The 20,074-nt window shown below is 40.4% G+C and overlaps 1 protein-coding gene across 1 annotated transcript in view; it reads right to left on the minus strand.

The window, feature by feature from the left end:
- The window catches only part of LOC128770568 (voltage-dependent calcium channel subunit alpha-2/delta-1), a 64,491-nt gene that overhangs the window by 23,827 nt on the left and 20,590 nt on the right, over positions 1–20,074 (minus strand). Inside the window, exons 7-18 of the mRNA XM_053885175.1 lie at positions 13,835–13,966; positions 12,398–12,467; positions 11,320–11,370; positions 11,017–11,116; positions 4,840–4,998; positions 4,349–4,453; positions 2,285–2,363; positions 1,997–2,046; positions 1,825–1,914; positions 1,654–1,728; positions 1,502–1,582; positions 1,103–1,177 (exon numbers count right to left, since the gene is read on the minus strand). Coding sequence (XP_053741150.1) covers positions 1,103–1,177; positions 1,502–1,582; positions 1,654–1,728; positions 1,825–1,914; positions 1,997–2,046; positions 2,285–2,363; positions 4,349–4,453; positions 4,840–4,998; positions 11,017–11,116; positions 11,320–11,370; positions 12,398–12,467; positions 13,835–13,966 — 1,067 coding nt within the window. The remainder of the gene's footprint in view (positions 1–1,102; positions 1,178–1,501; positions 1,583–1,653; positions 1,729–1,824; positions 1,915–1,996; positions 2,047–2,284; positions 2,364–4,348; positions 4,454–4,839; positions 4,999–11,016; positions 11,117–11,319; positions 11,371–12,397; positions 12,468–13,834; positions 13,967–20,074) is intronic.

A 20,074-nucleotide genomic window follows, 5' to 3' on the forward strand; every position in this document is an offset into this window, starting at 1 on the left:
CAAAAGACAGCTCCAGTGCCTCCTGGCCTCAGGCACAGAGTAATAAACAGCAGCAGGATAACCATAGATGTGACCTGGACCCCTTTTGAGGGTCGAGGCCAATTTCCAGGTGGGTCGTATCATCGAGCTTGCCTCTGTCTAGGAAGGACACCGTCGTTATTTTAGAATTTAAAGAATAGGCTCACAGACTGCTCAAGACAGTCGGTAGGATAAGTGGTGTTTACAGCACACAGGCTGTATAAGATGAATAAACAGACTCTAAATTCATCCATGTGAGGAATAAAAAAAGTAGTTACACAACATACTGTTTCCATCTAATCCCATTATGTGCCATAAAATCTCCCCTCTTATATAAATATATGCCAACTGCTTGGCAGCTCCCCAAATATTTTTTTTTTTATTGAATTTTAACGACAGACCATATAAATGACATTTAAGACCTGAAGTCATTATGTGATGGCGAAATAGATTCTCTGAAGATTCATGAGGTGGAGCGACAGGGAATGAGCTCTGAAGCGCCGGCACCATCTTGTGGCCTGCGTGTTATTCACGCAGTACTGGACCATATGGAAGAGCAATATAAAACACTTAACGCTGAACGAGGCCACATCAATGCAGGCGATGAAATGGATCTTCTATGTATTTAAGTTTGCTTCTTTGGGCATTCTGCTAGTGTCATCTGATTTTTAACGCAATATTTTCGTTTAAAGAATCTACTTTGGTGAGACACATGATTATTGTTTTATCCGAGCTAAAAATGTAAAAGCAGTTGGATTAAATTTTCAATTAAATGTTTAAACTACGAGTACTAAAATATAAAAGATCTATAAAAGAAACGTCCTGTAGCAATAACAATAATAATAGCCATAACTTCAGTCATAAACACCCTTTTGGTAGCTGTTATTAAAACTGCGGCAGTATGCCACAAAAGTTTACATGTCCCAATTCTGAACTATGTAAATAGTGTTTCATCCCTATTATTACTATCACAAGACAGAGTGGCATGTCAAGATTCAAACAGTTGTTCGCATATTAAAATGTGGTTGCCTGACAGGGAAACCTGAAACACAAATGAACTACAGCAAAATAAGCAAAAACATACCTTTGGTTGTAGATTGGGGTGCAGCAGGACATAACCATTAGGATCAATAGCAAAGTAGTATCCATTTGGACCAATCTAATAATAAAAAAAGACAGGAAATGTTACTGTTTATTCTGAGCCGGGGTCAGAACCTCGGCACACACACTATTACACCATCCGATTATTAATGAGATGACGAAAGGACACACGGATGATAATCCAAACAAAGATGCTTCAATTACGCAGGAAGCATTATTTTCTTCACAGATGAGTGAACAGACAAATTAGAAAAACATGCTTAATTGAATCCCATCAGTCACTAATTGCACCGCAGGGAAATCACTTGAGCACTCCACACTAAAGTAAATCTCAAATTTCCTTTGAAGTGTATTAAATCTGCGTCTGAGGGAACAAACTCACCGTGAATCGAGGCGTCAGCTTCTTGATGTCATCCAGCGACACATCAATCCCCATGACACCCAGTATCAACTGGTTCTGATGCTGCGTGATGACAAAAAAAAATGCAGATTAACTGTTCCGTATTGTTGAATGAGTCTTCCGGTTCACGTTACCTCGCCGTTTCTGTCATCCTTGGTTTTCGTTTTATTGAAGACGGGAAGAGTTCCAGTGATCACCAGACCTAATTCCTGATTAAGTCATGAACACAGTTGGATGTAACAGCATGATGACAACACGGTTAAAGACTATTAAATGAAAAACACAAAAAAAGCTAGACTTCGTACAAGAGCGTCCAAGTAAACATTGGTCCACTGCACTTGTTTGGCCTGCTTGTCTGCCAACACCATGGGTCGGCCCAGAACATCCAGGTATTCCTAAATAAACCACAATATAATTCACGTTCTGACCAAGATATCCGGCTTCTCAAACAGCACAAAATAGTGTTCTGAAACAAACCTGCGTGTTTATCCTGATGGCTCCGATTGAAGGAATCTCATAGAAATAACCTGAATTAAAATAAATCAAAGAAAAATTTTAGGTTTTTGTGCTACAAAGGAAAAAGTACTGGGTGTTTTTACAGTCAAGGACGCTGCAGCAAGAAACATAATGAAATGAGGTGAAACTAGAACAGCTTATTTTCCGGCTTTGTATGAAGGTTCTTGGTTCGCTGTGGTGCAGTACAATATTCAGCATCTCACTGTGGTTATTAATAATGGCTGACGTGTGTGGGTTTCTTTTTGCCACCTTTATTCGAGCAGGCCATCCACTGAATAGGTCCTTTGTCGTAGTTGTGCTGTCCAACTGAAAAAGTGAAAATTCTCACCTGGAAAAAGAGAATAAAAGCAGTGATCAGTCCTCTTTAATTTGGTCACATCTACCGCCACCCAATGACAGACCTGGGGATTGCAATAACTGCTTTTTAATAAATGAGAATTAAAAAGAAGTAAAACGGGGGAGAAACCTCTTTCTCACCACAAGGAGGCACTACTCACAGTCTCACCAGACAAAAAAAGGCAAATTCATTATTATTATTATTATTGGAATTTTAATAGCTAATGGATCTTTTTCAGTCTCCTAAAAGACTATAATCACTTTTGTGTGACCATTATACAACATGGGTACATTATTGACACATTGCATGCAATGCAGGCCACCTTTCTTCTATCATTTCGCCAAGACCGGAATAGAGCAGAGTGAAGAACAGTTCTTAGGATTTATGCCCATTAATGCCTCTTTTCCCTATATTCCCGAACAGCGCCAACAGACTTTTACAGTTTTCTGTATTATTGTCAGTCATTGGTGTGTTACAGTCTTTCAGTTGTGTGTTACTCATTGAGTTCGACACGTTCACTCCAACTATAGCTACAGTAACTATAGTATAATAACTATAGTATACATTTCTATCAGTATGGTTTGAGGATATGGTTGGTCGATGTCCCCTCTTCTACTATGTTCCTCCTCATCTGGGGTTAGTTCTAACAGTCAGTCAGACCAGCAGAGTTTGTCTTTTGCTAATCAACTCATGCTACATAAATCCATAAAAGTTTAAAAACTGTTTCCCTTCAGTACCAAATTCAGAGAATCCCACACTCAGGCACTGTGGTGTGTTTTATTTATATTTTTGGCACTCAAACATGACAAATGTATTTCAGAATGGATAGCAATCTATAAAACGCCGACAACCAGTGCCTGGAGAGGAAGTTTGGTCCTGTACACTGAAGTCAAAGAAGAATATGAAGGTGGTGCAGGACATGTATGAGGACAGTGGGGAGTTACAGGGAGTAAAAGATGGTGCGTGGTGTCAATCACCCACATCAAAGGACAGAGGATGAACACCATAGACAAGGACACAAGAATTCCACCAAAAGAGAAGCTTTACAGGAGACAAAAAGAAAGCAAGCTGATTTAGAATGTACACAGGCGATACTTCAGTTTGCAAATGCAAAAGAGAAACAGCATATGTTAGAGAGGTTTTGGAGTTCAAGTTATAGGGAGGAGAGACTGGGAGAGACAGGATGGAGTGGACGGATGAATGTTGGATGGTGAAAGCAGGTTAAGGGACAAGAAGACGATCAATGAGGTTACTGGATGTGATAAAGGGGCATAGAATAGTTGTGACAAGAGAGGGAGTACAAGACAGGATGAGACGGAGGAGGATGACTTGCTGCAGAAGAGCAGGTGCAGACACTGTTCTTGAAAATCCCCTGAATTTCAATTCCCATTGTGACCCTTCAGGAAGTTTTCCCATCACCTCAGCAATGGAGCAACAAACAATAATAATGGTGTAATTACAGCGGCTTCTTCACTTTCAGTCATCTGTTGATACTTCGACCTCAGCCTCCAATAAAGTGTAAGTGTTAAAAGGTTTTCACACAATTGCTCAAACGATTCTGCGACACAAAACGCACACAAAGACTGTTTGGGGATTCAAACAATTTGCTGCTTGTTTTGGACATATCATTATTCTTCGCTTTCTGCTGTAGTTGCCAGTTAATGATGTGTTTGTTTGAGCGTGGGGAGATTTTTTTTATATTCCAAATGCTGGGGAACTTCTCTGTCTTTCATCTGTGAATATATTGATGGTGGCACATGGTGATGTATAAACCCGAGGGGAGGTATAAATAGCGGATCCTTTTTAATAACAATGGAAGAATTCCGCCAGACATGAACACATTGATGGTAGGCACCGGCACGAACACTACCGTTATTTGAATCCAAACTTTTAATTACTTCAATGTCACTTTTGCAGAAGCACAAAATACGCTACAGACGTCCTCGAAAATACGTTGGCTGGCTTTTTAGACTTACTTTTTTGTCGGCGTTGTACTTCTCCAGTATGGCCTTTGCTCTTTCCTCTCCTCCATCAGTAAACAGCATAATTATCTTGTTGCAGTTTGCTCGGCTCACATTTGTCTAGAACGAGACACAGGTGTTTTAAAGAAAAAAATAAGCATTGAAAATAGACATTTTGCAACTGTATAGACATTTTTTGATGGTCCCTTCACCTATCTTTTTGTTTCAAAATATTGAGTTGCATTAGTCTGTTTTCATCAGTCAATCCAGCTTATTGATGAATAATAACTAAAGTTATAAACATTGTTCTTAAAAATGCCTAGTTCAACAGTTGCATTTTTATTCCACAATATCTATTGCTTCCCTGCCAAGTTGCTCAGTCATATACTTAGCAAGTCTCCCAGCAGGGGGCAGTGAAATACTTCATACGGCAGCTTGCACTTTTTCCATTGAAACATATTAGCAAACGATTTTAACGAGTCAAAATCAGGACAGGAAGCTCTCACCGCTGACAGCTGCTCAAAAGCAAATTCAAAGCCCTTTGTGTAGTTTGTGATTCCCTTTGCGGTGATGTTCTGCACGGCATCCTTCAGTAACTTCTTGTTCCTCACGTTGGCCTGGACCAGATGGTCAAAACAGGCCGTCTTCTTGACCCTGGTGTTGAACTGAAAGGCAGAGGGTAATGGTCAATATCTCAACTTATTCTTGTTCGAGCAATAAAAGCAAGACACAATGCAACAGAAGCATGGCGACGGAAACATTTCCGGCTGCACCAACCCGCTCCTGTTTGGCCTTGGCTATTATCAGACAGTGGTAAACAGACAAATTCATCAAGCTCCACTAATTACTTCACATCCTTGGAGCTCAACGATTCAGTACCCATGGAAACAAGATTCTCTCGTATCACTGCAAGGTTAGACAGCAACGCCATCTTTTTTTTTTTTTTCCGAGGTGAGACCTCTTCATTCCCACTTCACTACACACATGTCGTATTCTAACACCTTTCGGTACATTGGATCACGGTTATGATGTACATATGCAGTGAATAAATCATGATCAAGTATCTTGAATTTTTGCAGCTTTACTGAGCCTCAGGTGAGAGAAAGATACGCCACTCTGTTTATGATGTGCAGTCTGAGGGCTTTCCCGAAAAACAGAGCAAGAACTGTTGCTTCGAGGCATAAATCTTAAAAGAGTCACTGAGGGCAGCCACTCCTTAAGAAGCTGAGCTACAGCAGACGTGAGAGAGGAGGGCCTGCATGATGACAGGGAAAAAAAAAAGTTATTCCTTTTTGCCTGACTCGAAGAATTTTAGCCAGTTTTTCTGTGGTAATTCTATTGATCGGGAGCACTGAAGATGACTCATCGTGATGGACTGGGTGGGTGTGGCGACTTCATGACTCAGTAGATACATAGGAGGTCAAAGAAGTACTCTGTGTCATTTGGTATGAACTTGCGTCACATTCGGAGATCAGATGACTTCAGAGGGAGATGAAAGAAAAATCCCTGAAGACTTGCCACGACACATTTTTGAATAGATTTTTATAAAAATCTGCCTTTTATGGTGCGCAAGCCGACAGACACGATCTCTAATTTCACGACTTTATGCCAGAACTTTTCATGACAAGGACCCGACAGGCTGTGAGTAATTGATGGACTTTTGAAAACTAAGTTTGTTTTTAACTCAGCGACTATCACTCAGAATTCAGAAAAACGTGGCTCGAGTTAAGCATCATTCATCAATGACGTAAAAGCCAGTGATGCCATTTTCGCTTAGCGAAGGAGCAGTTTTTTTGAGTTCATTCGTGACAGATTCAGAGCGATTAACTGCCTTAAGTGAGAACTGTAAGAACCCCAACTGTTGCAGTGCATTATCAGGCCGAGTGGTGGGAGCTTTTAACCGACATACCATAATGAAAAACATCATGTTGACAGCCATATATAAGACCATCAAGGGCCGGATGTGGCCCACCAGCATTGAGTTCGACGTATGCGATATACATGACAAAAAAAGAAGTCAAAAGGAAAGAGGATGAACAAGTGGTGAGGACATTGAATGGCTTTTCAAGCAGCAAGACCTTGACGTCATGTAGTGTCTCCGCTGAAAATATCCATTTAGACTGACTGTAACAGACAGATGCGTCTGTGCAGGATTGTACACACTCACCAATGAAATTCTACAATAGCATCCACATTTTTGTGATGATAAATTTAAGAGGTATATTATGGGATGGTGGATGCATGAAGCATTAGAGAGAGTGTAAATGTACATATTTTTATCGTGTAGAAGGCTACTTTTAAATTCTCTCTTTACCTCTATTGCAGAGAATAATGTCACTAAGTGGGATATGTAAAGCGATGAGACATACATAGTGTCATATCTGGATGCAACGTTGAGATACTTAAATTATAAATGCTCCTTAAATGTAATTCATTCTTAATTACAATACTTAGGAGCTACATTCCTTCCCTCTCACACAGTAATGGGCTTAAACTGTTCAATTACACGCTTGTGTAATGGAAATGAGTCAAACAAGACACGTAAGGTTTGGCACATTATCCTTTGGTTAACCTAACTCACCCTTGTTCTCACAGGCAATCACACAGGGGGCCAATTTTCAGCCGCAGTCCATGTCACCGCCAAAATTTGTTCTTCTAATGAGCAACTGGCCACGTTTAACAAGATCTGGGGATCCAACTGAACTTTTTTTTTCCAGTTAAACGATTCGCCGACAGCTTATCCTTCCTTTTGCGCCCTTTACATACAGTACGAAACTCTAACAAATCATTTTAAACGTTGCTATTGTTACAGATCACAGGCTCCCACGCATGCTCTGCATTGGCATTGCTTTACACCAATATATCCACCAGGGGGAGCAGCCCAACAAAATCCACAACAAACATTACAGTGGACAAAGTGCGCAAAAGACAAAATGGAGGCAGCATTGTAGGAAGTGGAGGTCAGTGAGGCCGTTAAATGTATCTGGTGGATGGAAAATTGTTAACCACCATTGTTATGTCTGCTTCGTGTCTCAATAGAGCTACACCATGCAACAGCAACACTGCCCCCACATTTTTCACTGCTACTGCTCTGTTTGGCCCGTATCCGTTAGCTTTGTGGCAACACACAGAAAATGAATTAAATGAACGCAGAGCATGGACAGAAGGCTCTGTCTGTATCCAAGTGAGTATGGAACAGTGAACATAAGTGGGTCTTAAGTCCTCACATGCTGACAAATGGAGCATAGATCAGACTTCTGTATTGTATCTGCTCCTCACTGCATTTCCTGACGCCATATGCAACACTGTCTGATAAGGGGGGGAAAAATGGCCTAGTCCTAGACAACCTAAGATTTTATTTGACAATAAAGTTACCTTACCTTATTTGTGTCAATCGCGGGGCAACATTCTCCCCTTTATCCAATTGCCAAAAAGTATGATGATTTTACTGTGATATTTCCATTTAAGTTCTTGATGGCCATTTCAAATGACTGCCCGGCCCACGAGCCAGGAGTTTGATACAGTCCAGGTGCATAAAAAAATGTATTGACCACTATTGCTTATAATTAATTGTTAAGCGTTTTCTTTTCTCCTCTTCTCACCATTGTTTGTGGATATTTGAGCTCTCTCGAATAAATAAATAATCAGAATCAATTCTCTCCTGTTTTCCCACTGCAGGAATCATTTATGAGCTCAAGAATGAATGACTAATTTACATCCAAAAACAAATGTTTCTACTCCGACTTCTGTCATTGTCGATTTCCCCTCTTTCCCGGTGTTGTTTTCGCCGACGCCTCTACAGCTGTGAGTTCAACGATCCTGTCTTCAGGATTGGATTAGCGATGACACAAGACAGAAGGCTAATCTTCAACCCATAATCCCTGTGGACATTCTGCTCCTCTGGTTTGGCGGCGCGACTTGCCTACTGGACTGACACTAACAGCTGAACAGCAAGGATAAAAGTGACGGCGGTTCACTGAAGTGAGAGAGAACACCAGCCGGAAAGAGAATGTAGCTGATGTGAGTGAAATATGGCGCAGGAAGGCACAACCATCAGCAGTTCTCTGACCTAGTACTCCAGCTGAGGAAGTGTGTGAGCATCTTCCATAACCAAGTAAGTCTTGGGGCTATGGTTAATGAGAAAATATTAATTTGATAAATGAGAGATTAATGTCTTTCGGTGTCCAGGTCAACAATTTATGCACTGGAAGTCTTCATAAGCTTGGAAATGAATAAGAGGGTTCTTGAATGAAGGAGACAACAATCCTTCCACAGTTTGACCCAATATTTGATTGGTTCGTGCGAGAGAGATAATTGAGAAATTATTCCTGTTTTCCCAGCTTCAGCAGTTTTTTTAATGACGGCGCTTCCTAATTTCCTTCCCCAAGTTGTTTGCTGAAATGCACCTTTTATTACTTGTTAATCAAGATGAAGGAAGAAATGGAAACCAAGCTGAAGACATGGAATGAAAAGTAATGTTCCCACTATGTTCTCCTCCAAAACATAAAAAAAAAACCCCAAACACTTCCAAGAAGACGGATGTTCCCAACACAAGTGAATTTGGATCATCTTGTCGTAACAGGCCAACTTTCTCAGATTGATGTTCACATGCCAATCGTTGGCACCTTCATCGGTTGGCATGAACTGAGGAGTTTTATTGCAAGTCTGGTCTCAGCAACGGAAGCCCGGAACACCACCCACTCAGATGTCCCCTGTCTCCCTCCATACAGGATTAAAGCTCAGCCGAAGGTGGGAAATGAAGACTGCTAGCAGGAGAGTCTGCCAGATGTTCCCAACATACCCTCTAATGGAGAAGTATAAGCAGTTTGGGGTTGTTTTATCAGAGCGACTCCTGGTGTGATCTGTCTCCAGTGGCAAGATCAAAGATCGAACTGGTTTAGTTAGTTTACAGGCCCATTTATGCTCCATTTATGTACGAAAATGTCCCCGTTGGTTTCAAACAATGCTACCATCGATGAGGACGTGCGTTGATACTTTCGTCACCTCAGAACTGCTGTACACGCTGGCAGCATTGTAGGAGGTGGTGGTCAGTGAGGCCGTTAAATATATTGCGACTGGAGGACGAAGAATTATGACTTCTTCCTGTCTCATTAGTTCTACGTATCGGGTAGTTAGTGCAACACTGCCCTCATGGTTTCGGTTGGTATTGCTCTGTTAATCCATATTCTTTGTGAAAACAGGTAGAAATATGGACGAAATAAATCCTGAGAATGGACAGAAGGCTCTGTCCATATCTGTACGGGACACTGAGCATAAATGGTCCCTAAGTTCCTACTCTCACCTACGGCCACACGCTTTGCATAGTGACACTGAGTTTGTGCTATGAGCCATTGGAGTCTACCTCAGAAAACGGTGCCGATCACAGTAGAGGAGTCAGAGTGGCTCGAGCACTTTTTAGAACAGACCTGGACAATTATTTCCACAAAGGGGAGTCCAAGTTTTTGTTTCAAGAGGACGTCATTTCACAGATCAGGTGTCTTAGTAGTGTAACTGGTTCATTGTCAGTTTGGTGTTGCTGCTGTAGCTGAATGCCCATTGGTTAAACATGTGCCACCCTGGACCTTCAAGAACCGGAGGGCCCACCCCTGTCCTGGTCCAGCTGGGGCAGACCAAGGACATGTTGGAGAGACTATGTTTCTCTGTTGGCCTAGGAATGTCTCTGTTGGAAAGTCTGGGCCTCTTTGTCCAACTGCTTTCTCTTGACCGGACTAGAAATAGATGAATACACGAAGACAACAAATGGATGGAAGGGTTGGCACCAAAGAGGAACTGAGTTTGACAGACCGCGAAAAGGGAAATGAATAAATAATAAAGGTAGTGCATAAGTGTGCACTGAAAATATTAACACAGTTAATTTGCAATGACCATGAAAACCTTTAGAAATATATATTAGTACCATACTAAATCTTTGCCATGCACCATGACAAACTGGGAAAATTGCACATGAATCACACTGAGTATATTGTGTAGAAGCTCCCCCTGAGAAAGAAAGGCAGGCTTTGGTATTCTGTCTTCGCCCAGGCAGGATAAAGAGTGGCCTGATCTCTATAGGACCAATCTCAACTGTTTCAGATTGGCTTGCTGTGTGTAATCTAGACCCCACAGTGCTGGGAAAGACAACAGCAAAGTGATTGGTTGACATGATCATTTTAAATGATGGCTAAGTGGTTAGGTTATTGCCAGTGGGTGAAGGCCGCGGTATGAGGTGATTCTCTGAAGCCATGTCGAGGAATTCTGAGTCACTACTTCATGAAACGAAAGTGATAGAATGATGGAAAAGAAAGTGACAAATGAATGTTTCCATGAGTTCACTTCAGTCGTAGGAGCACAGCTTCATTCTGTTTCAAAGCAGACACACACACACATACCCTCACACAGGTTAAGGTGAAGTGGGGGTGTGGAGTTTTAATCCTGTACACCAAATATAGCAGTGGGTATTTCATTTAAGGCCTGTTTCAGGGGAGGCCAGAGAGAGGGAAAAATCCATATTTCATTACTTGTCGTCTGTCGTTATTTGTGTGCTTCACTTGTGGAAAGGGGGATTCGAGTATCATCCTGTGTGGCAGGAAAGCCATTACAGTCTACAGACTTTCTGTCTTTGCCCCTCAACATGCACCGACCCCCCCCAACGCCTCATTGGCAAGTTTTCATGCGATACTCACATAAACTACATTGACGTAGTCGTCATCAGACAGAGTTTCCAGCATCTCGCTGACAGAGGTCCGGATCAATTTGAGAGTTAAGCCAGACACACTCCCACTCCTGCAAGCAAAGAGATACCTCACATATCCTAGCAACAGTCTGCTTACTCTGCTCGTGTCTTCAGAGAGTCCACTGACTTTAATAGCAAGTGCCGCCTTCTCGGGGCAATGCATCACATTATCAGCAACATGTAAAATGCAACGCAAGTGTAATCAGGGGAAATCATGGCTGATATAAAATTATGGATGGTTGAAGCAGCTTACGCATCAACGAGGATTAGCATGTCTTTGGGCGAGGCGGCTCCCTGTATGTACCTGTGTGGACAATTGGAAATACATTATTGATGTGTAGACGCAGGTTTTGTTCAGTTCATGTTTGTATAGTTTATAGCTGAATATGTATCGGTAATACAGCACTTAACATGCACATTAAAGTATTGTCTCACTGAAAATAGCAAAGACACTGATATAGTGAAAACTTTCCATTAATGGAATTCATAATGCATAGAATGCCAAAATTAATCTAAAAAGGAATCAGCCAAAACTGCATCATGTTGAGATTCCCATACTGTCATTGCATGTATAAATAGAAACATAGCATTAATCTTTTCTCTTGGAAAACAAAAAACAATCAGGAATAAGACTCGGAAATTTTCTCCAACTGAAGGGATTTTACTCATCTCTTTGGTTCAAATATTTACTATACATCTCGCTATATTAATACATGAAGGCATGTCTTTTGATTCCCACGTGGATCTGCTAGAGTAATTCAGTCTCTCTCATCTGAGCCTGTCTAGCAAAACATCCTCCATGATCACACATACAGTATCTTCTTCATGTCTTTTTTAACCTCAAGCATGAATCTCGGTGAAATTCCTTGCCCTCTTCCTTCACCTGTTATCTCCATTCCACCCTAACTGCACTCTGCTCTTCACCTTCCTTAGTTGCTGCCCATTACTCTGGATGATTCCAGTTACTTGGACAATTTTCACACTCTCGACTCCCTCTTCACGCTTCCTTCTTCTCATTCCCAGACTTGTATTATGTCTTTCTTCTGCAGACTTTCAAGTCTCTTCTCCTCCACCTCCTCCTGATTCTCATTACAAATCACTGTGTCAGCAAACATCTTCCTACAGATGTGATACGCCTTTAGAGTCGGTAAATGATGCATCATTAGTGCGTGGCCCAATATCTCAACTTCTTATCTTTGTCTTTGCTGCTCAAACTAATGTGCAAGTTAAGTATGTATAACTCCTTAAAAACACGAATTAGGGTCCATATACTTCCCATTGTGTGTCCTAAAAACACATTTTCCAAAACATACTCTCTGCAGGTGACTCACCATGGTCTTCTGCGGACATCGTACAAGTCAATTTTACTTGGTGTTTTCCTTGCATCCATCCAGGGGGATGCTTGAGGGGAGAAAAAGATTACCTTAAATTCTGCACAATAGAGCACAGCAGAATATTAGCTGCACTCACTAAATTAAAGAAGGAAAATAAATCTTGTTCACACATAAGTCGCACCGGTCTAGAAGCCGTGGGTGCAGTGGTTAACTGACTGATTATGAAACACACTCAGCAATGTTATGAACTTGAATCATGAAATCCTCATATCTTTTATTGACATTAAAGCGCTCAAAATGTGTTGTTTTCACCCGCACGTCAGAAGTTCTGACACCACAGCTGGTCTCAGCTGCTACTTCTCGTCACGGCTCTGTTGGCGGAGCTGCCGACACGCGGGCGAAAACAGCGCAATTTCAGCACTTTAAGGTCAATAATACACTTGTGATTTCAACCGTTTGATGTGATGAGGCTCAATATTTTGGCAGCATGACGCTCTTTAGCCTGTAAAAATCCATATATTAGCCACGCCGCTCTATAAGCCGCAAGGTTCACACAGCGAGAAAAAGTAACAGCTTATATTCTGTGGTAAATAATGAAAACAGGTCAGAAGTGCAACTGCTCCCTATGGGCCTGGATATGTGAAAACATGAATACAGGTCTTAGGAGGGTAGATCAAAAACATACATGTATCATTTTATGTCAAGTCATGTTTATAATAAAGCTCTTTTTTTCTTTTTCAAATGGACTACACATCAACACATTTTACGACGGCCTGCTGATAATGAGACTCCACGATGAGTGTTTTGCTCCACTGTGGCAACAGGAAAACAGGAAACACAAATTTGAGACGGTAGCTACGGTGTGCTGCTCCACATTTTATCAGGAGAGATAGTTGACGTGTTATTATTAATCTCTTTCAAGGACGCCATAAGGCAACTAAATCTGGGCAAGTGTGTCTGCTCATCACGCATGCTGAGTAAGGAGGGGGAACAAAGAAGAATAAACTCAGGGTTAATGAAATTATTGAGTATTTGACGTGCATCTTCACTTTTTCTCTTTAAAGCTACACTGAGTAAATGATGACAGGGAATCTCATGAATAGATATTGCTTGGCAGAGAAAACAGTGTAAAAATAACACACTTAAAATTGTATAACACCATTTTTTGGCAGGACAAATGAAACCAGCGGGGTGATGTAAATTATCCATTCAGCGTATTTGCTCAGAGATGTGAGCGGAGAGCGAACTTGTGAATCTATTCCCAGGTTGACACTAGTTATTAAAAGCCACACGCTGCATCTCAGGCCAAGCAAATAATATTCAGCTAATGACTGCCGCGACACTGATGAGCAAGTACGCACATTAATTCACTGTTAGAGGCAGTCATTTTCCATCATTAGAGGTCAGAGTATAGTTTTGTTTTGTTTTTTTTACCTGGGAAGTAGCGAGCCAGGCCGGTGGCGCTGCCAAACACTTGCCACAGAAGTGTGGGATCGTCCTCCCTGTTTTTTCTGAACACGTCCTCCAATGCCTCGGTCCAGTTCAGCTCATTCAACACAATGGTGGCTAAAAAAAAAATCACAAAATTAAAGAACGACAAAACAAAACATTCTTGCACCACTAATTGGAGCGTCTTAGTGACTCCCTAAAGTGAAGCCCAGGAGCATTAAGGCCGTAGCCTGAGGAACCAAGCTGGAGGCTACTATCTGGTATCCAACCTCTCGGCTCATTGAGATTCACATCCTCAACTTACTGCACTAAATCTAAACCGTCACCCGCTGAGATGATCAACAGCAAGACTGCTCGCTTGCATACTGCACACAGGATTAATTACAAGTTACGATTTAATAAGTATCTTCCAGGACTGTGTTTCCAACAGCACTGACAGAGATTGTCATTACTTATAAAAGGAGACTGGTAACACTACAATATCTAGCAGGAAAACAAAATTCCATAATTGTCTAGCTTGTCAACTCCAGTTCAGAATACATCTTTTTTTTTTTTTTTTTGAAGAGGGCTTTCCTCCTTCCTGTCTGTCAGTCTCCTCTTAAGTGACTACCTGTCATGTTAACTGGTCCTCCCTCCTCCAGTCATGTGTCACATACACCCTTCATTCTCTGCCAGTGTTATGACTCAAAATCTGTTGCAAGATTGTTCCCAGATTTATTTTTAAATTTTACCCACATTCAGGCGCAAATGATACATGCACGCGCTGGTAAACTACGCTAAACAAACATGACCACAAAAAAGTAGAAGTACAACGCTAATACAAGCACAGCAGACGTGGACACAGTGTGGTCCAGGAGCAACGCACAGCCCTTTGTCTGTGTTTGTGTGTCTTTTATAAGATCTGATAAAATTATGAAAGAAATTCACTTTTACTAATTAAATAAAATGTAAAACTCACAACTTATTTTTTAAGCCTTGTTAATTGAAACAAACAAATGAAATAATTAATAATAACCATAAATATTAAGTCATATTGAAACGTTAAATGACATTTTCTAATTCTTTAACTTATTTTCTCCACATTTAGAATATTGTAGTAACAAAGGTAAAGTTAAGTTGTCCTTCTCGCATTGGGCCACTCACTACAGTCCATACTGCACATAATGTGGCCCTTTTGGATATTTAAACTACTGGTTTACAGTGTTTAATATTATCAATTATGCTATAATATAAATATGTATATACGTGTGTGTGTGTACCTGACATCACAACACTGAATGGTGTCTTATTTTCACAAAACAAATGGAGAAAAAATAGGACTGTTTTGATGAACTTATTCTTCATTTTGTGTTGTTTTGAAATAAAAAAATCTAATTCTTGGATATTGAATGGGTAATCATATTATCCCTACAGTGTTAATTTTATTACAAACAAGCAAAACCAAACGTCTCTTTTTTTGTTTTGTTTTTCTGATAATGTTATGAATTGATTTGTTATGCTTCAGAAAAGAGCTCTTCACTTGCTGATAAAGCATCTTAGCACCAGCAGTTGAGCAGAGAGTTCTGAGCATGGTGAAACAATAGGTCATGCACAGCAATGAGAGCTGTAAGGAGAGGATGCGGACAACAAAACAAATGTTGGAGAGAATGCCCCGAGACTTAAACATTGCAGTGCAGCTCCTTCAGACTGACAAACACACAACGTGTAAAGGAACGCTCCTCCAGATTATCTTCAATCACAGCGCGACGCTGCTGCTCTCCTTTACAAACTATGAACCGGCGCTACGAATTATGCATCACAGATTTGTGTTTACTGAGTGCACAATTTTATAATCCAATCCAGTCATGATTATTTTGTAATCTTCTCTCATCATCTGTGATACCATTTGCTGCTGTAATTACATTTTTACTCCCTTGATTATGCTGCACTACATTTTTCAATTAGCAATAACAACTGAAAACACAGGGCTTCCAGCTGAACAAAGGGTGGAAAACTAGAAAAGCACTGAGAGGAAAAACACCCACTAACTCTATATATATATATATATATATATATATATATATATATATATATATATATATATATATATATATATATATATATATATATATATATAAAAATATATACATAAATACCTTGAGCAACAGCTCAAGTGCTCACGCCACAGCACCTTCAGCACCACAGTGAGTTAATTCTTATTTAGGAAACCACCAAAATGCAATCATCTGAGCCTTCTCCCACCATTAACATTTCCTTAAACTGTCATTGAAATCTGTGTTTTGTCAACAGATTCCAATGGTCACACAACCTCCTCTGCAGTGGCAATTATCTTGTTTTGTGTCTGTTTAGTGTGTGTTGTTATACAGAGCATAACAGAGAATAATTTGATTCTGAAGTGATAAAGAAGAATTGGTTCTCATTGCGGATGAAATGACACATTATCATTGAAGGACATCCAAGTGTCGGTGAATACAGCAAGAGACAAAAATACAGACTGCACTTGATCATGATTTGTTTCCTGGCAGATAACCTGATTGAAAGAGGAAGCTGTTGTTGCCAGGAAACAAGCATTGGGATGTCACTGATCACGCAGAAAGTAAGTTGCAATATCATAACATTAAAGGAAAATTGCCCATGACAGATGGGTAGCTCAATATTCCGGCGATGCAGCGGTGAAACGCTATTAACTCTTAAAAAGGATCTTCCACATCACAATTTGCTGGTGGTGCTGCACTAATCATTTTTATTTGGTTGAAGCAAAATATATATATATAGTGTGGGTGTGTTTGTGTGAGTGAGAGTGTGTGATGGATAGTGTGTGTTGTGGGAGGGAACAGGCATTATGGATGCAATGACACAGCACCTAGACAGCTCAGAGCCTCGAACACTCATGATGGATGGAGACACTGGACATCTCGTCCCAGCTATATCTTTTCTCGGCACGTTTCCCTTCTGGTTGTTATTCAGTGCCTTTTTTTGTTTATCTTACTTCCCATCCTTCTGCTTTTTAAAAGTATGTTTGTGAGATAAACTGGTAGTACGTATCAACTGTGACGTTGCTCATTGATGTGCAAAGCAACCAGTTCATTAGCATGTAAGCCTCCAGAGAGGAGAGTTAATGAAGCCTCAGATGCAAGGAGTGCCAATTTTATTATAAAAAAAAATGAAAGCATATGTGCTTGTGAGATACCATGAGTATACATAAGCAGGGAATATAATGCAAATGTCAAATGCATCAATGGTAATGAGTTAGCCAACACCAGCTGGAAAACAAGACGACAAGGGTTTGTAAGTGGATTCATTGCAAACAAAAGACGCTTTGGCGACTTGAAATGAGGGCAAAGGACTCAAATAGGTCTGGCTTGGTGACAATATGCAGCTTCAAAAGGCAAGGGGGAAAAAAAAGCCCCCCATGCCTTTAAAAATAAAATAGATGTGAGACATCAGCCTGGATTTGACTTCAGGTTGCATCCATGCAGGAAAAGATAACGAACCTTACAAGTTAATACACCCCACCTTTATGCTTCTACAGAGGTGCTAATAATATTACAAAGCACTAAACAACTCGGCAGCTGAAACAGAATCCTCTAGTCAACCATATTGCCATCGACACTAATGAATTCCCAGGCTGCACTTGTGAGCCTTTGATGCCAAGCTGAATCTACAGCGAGGGATGTATTTATCTCAGCGGGATATCAGGATGAACGTTCGGGGCGCCGTCTTTTAGAAATACATATTTTGGAAAATGTGATCATTTGGCATCAAGAATGAATAGACAAATTGTTTTCCTTTGTGCACGTCTCGTGTCAAACCCGGGGCTTGAGGGCCAAATCTGACCAATGTCGACTTTTGCTTCCAAGAGTGATGTAGTAGCCGGCCGTCTTTGTCGAATGGTGACACATTTGCAGTTCAATTGAGGCATAAATTTTGCCTTCTGTAGTGTCATATAAAACCAGACTGTCAGAAGTGCAAACTCTGAGAGAGACGCACAATCGTGTGAGGTGCTATATATTCAGCCAGACGTTGACTAAAAAAAAAATAATAATAAGCATCTGCTGGCCGTGGTCGTAAATATGGGTGGACGTAAGTAGAGCAGGTCATAAGTTGTATGTTAGTTAATAAGTATAACATTGTATGTGGCTGACCTCCTTACTGACGGTGCCAAGCATAGAGCAAGTTAGGGACGCACGATAATCGCTTAAAACACTGTCATTGCGATGTGCAATATCTTCCTTCTTCTTCCTGCCTGACTGTTAACTTTATTTCGCTTCATGTAAGTATCACTGAGTCCAATGTCTATTGTCCGCATAGGTCTGGCAGGTCAGGCAGCCCCTGGCCCCACTGCTCACGCAGCAGCCAGTGAGGGAAGACTGGGAGAAACATTCTGCCAGGGATGAGTCCCCAAAGGAAAATCAACATCAGCAATATCAAAATATTTCGTATCACCTATTCTTGTAGGTGATCTGTACTGTGCTGACCGTATCTTGCTGTTATTAACGTAAAGTAAACATGACACGTTGTTTGGGTCACGGAGTATGTCAGAAAACTGAAGTTCAATCAATTACATATTTCATAAATAATCTGAATAATCTACACCTGTCTTTTTATATGAACATGTGTACTTGCGGTGACTACAAGTAAAAATAATAACAATAATAATGATAACAATAATGTTTATTGGAAGTCTAGAGTAGCATGAAGGGAAGCCAATCTGCCAGCATTCTCCTTGGTAACTGATGGACACAGTAATTTTTATTTTTTTTTGTCATTTAATTTTTTTATTTGTTGTTTTTTTGAGACACACTTGTGAGTATCAACCTCATTCTTTCCATTTCTCACTGCTCAAGTTATCTGGTGGGAATTCTTGTTAGTTTATGTTAATATCGCAAAATATACTGCAATAAAAATGAAGAGCAAAGTTTTTTTTTATATATATCGTGCAGCGCTATAGCATGTCACCTTTACTGAAAAGCATGGCTTTTAAATAGCAATTAACATTATGACGTGAAAAACGAAAGGAGCACCATCACCATCTTCTTACCTGACTGCAACTACTATCTTTCTTTTATGTGACGTGCTGCACGCGGTGTCATGATATGCTGTGGAACATATGCTTGTAAACCTAATGCGTCAACACGCAATGCTGAAGGCTGCCTTGGCATAGGATGCAAAAGTCCACTTCCCCAACACCAATATACAGTACTAAACCATGGGAGTGAGGTAGCGTTGAAACCGTGAAATCAACATAAACAATACAATGTTATCAGTTCAGTTCAAGTCACAAGCATCAGTTACAGAAGCCAGGTAATTAACCTCTTTCTTTTCCCACTATGCTGCTGAATCAAGAGGCTATAATACGTTTCATTTCAGGTTGTGACGATGCATGTTAATTTAAGCCTCAAAACACTTTTAGAATAACTGTAAGAAAACAAACTCAATTAACAAACTGAAAACAAAGTAAGACGTAATTGTTTTTTTAATATAATTACTCATTCATAATGTAAATAGTAGTTAAGTGATGGGTACATCTCAGTATTTCCATTTTTAAAGCCTGCCACTATCATACTCACACATTATTGGCCTTAATTTCAGATCCCTTTTGTCATCTCGCTCTTCTCCATTTCCTGCCTCACATTGAGGGATCATGTGTTATAGACAGCTTCCAATGATTTCATCTACTTTTCACGGCAAATACAATCTTCTCCTGCTGTAGGTGAGGTTGTATTTGAGCATTAAGGGGGCAAAGATCAGATTGAAGCGCTGAAAGCTCAATTTCCTGCCCGTTCTTTTTATACCGGTACATGTCGTGCACATAAGGTTAATGTCCAGCGACAGGCTTGTGGGGTGACTGTTTTCAGTCTTCCTTCTCATAAGTGAAAGTCTCCACAAATGTCTTTTATTCCTTCTTTTACATTAGATTATGGTCACAGTATATGTGACCATAATCTTATAGATTGGGAACATGGTGTACGATTATCAAAACTTAACAACATGCAATCGTAGAAAAAAGAGGAACAAAACTGCTGGTTTGTGATGGTTTAGTAAATGTCATGTTTAGTTCTTAAAATATACATACCTTTTTTTTACCTTTAGGTAAATCTGTGTACAGGCTTGTACTCCTATGTAAACACATGGATAGGAATAGCACATCTCTACACACAAGTGTAGGTGAGATTTAAATGTAGTGACTAATCCTGGCACCGTCATAACTCAAACGCATAGAAA

This window comes from Synchiropus splendidus, chromosome 14 (assembly GCF_027744825.2).
Source record: "Synchiropus splendidus isolate RoL2022-P1 chromosome 14, RoL_Sspl_1.0, whole genome shotgun sequence".
Lineage (NCBI taxonomy): Eukaryota > Metazoa > Chordata > Actinopteri > Syngnathiformes > Callionymidae > Synchiropus > Synchiropus splendidus.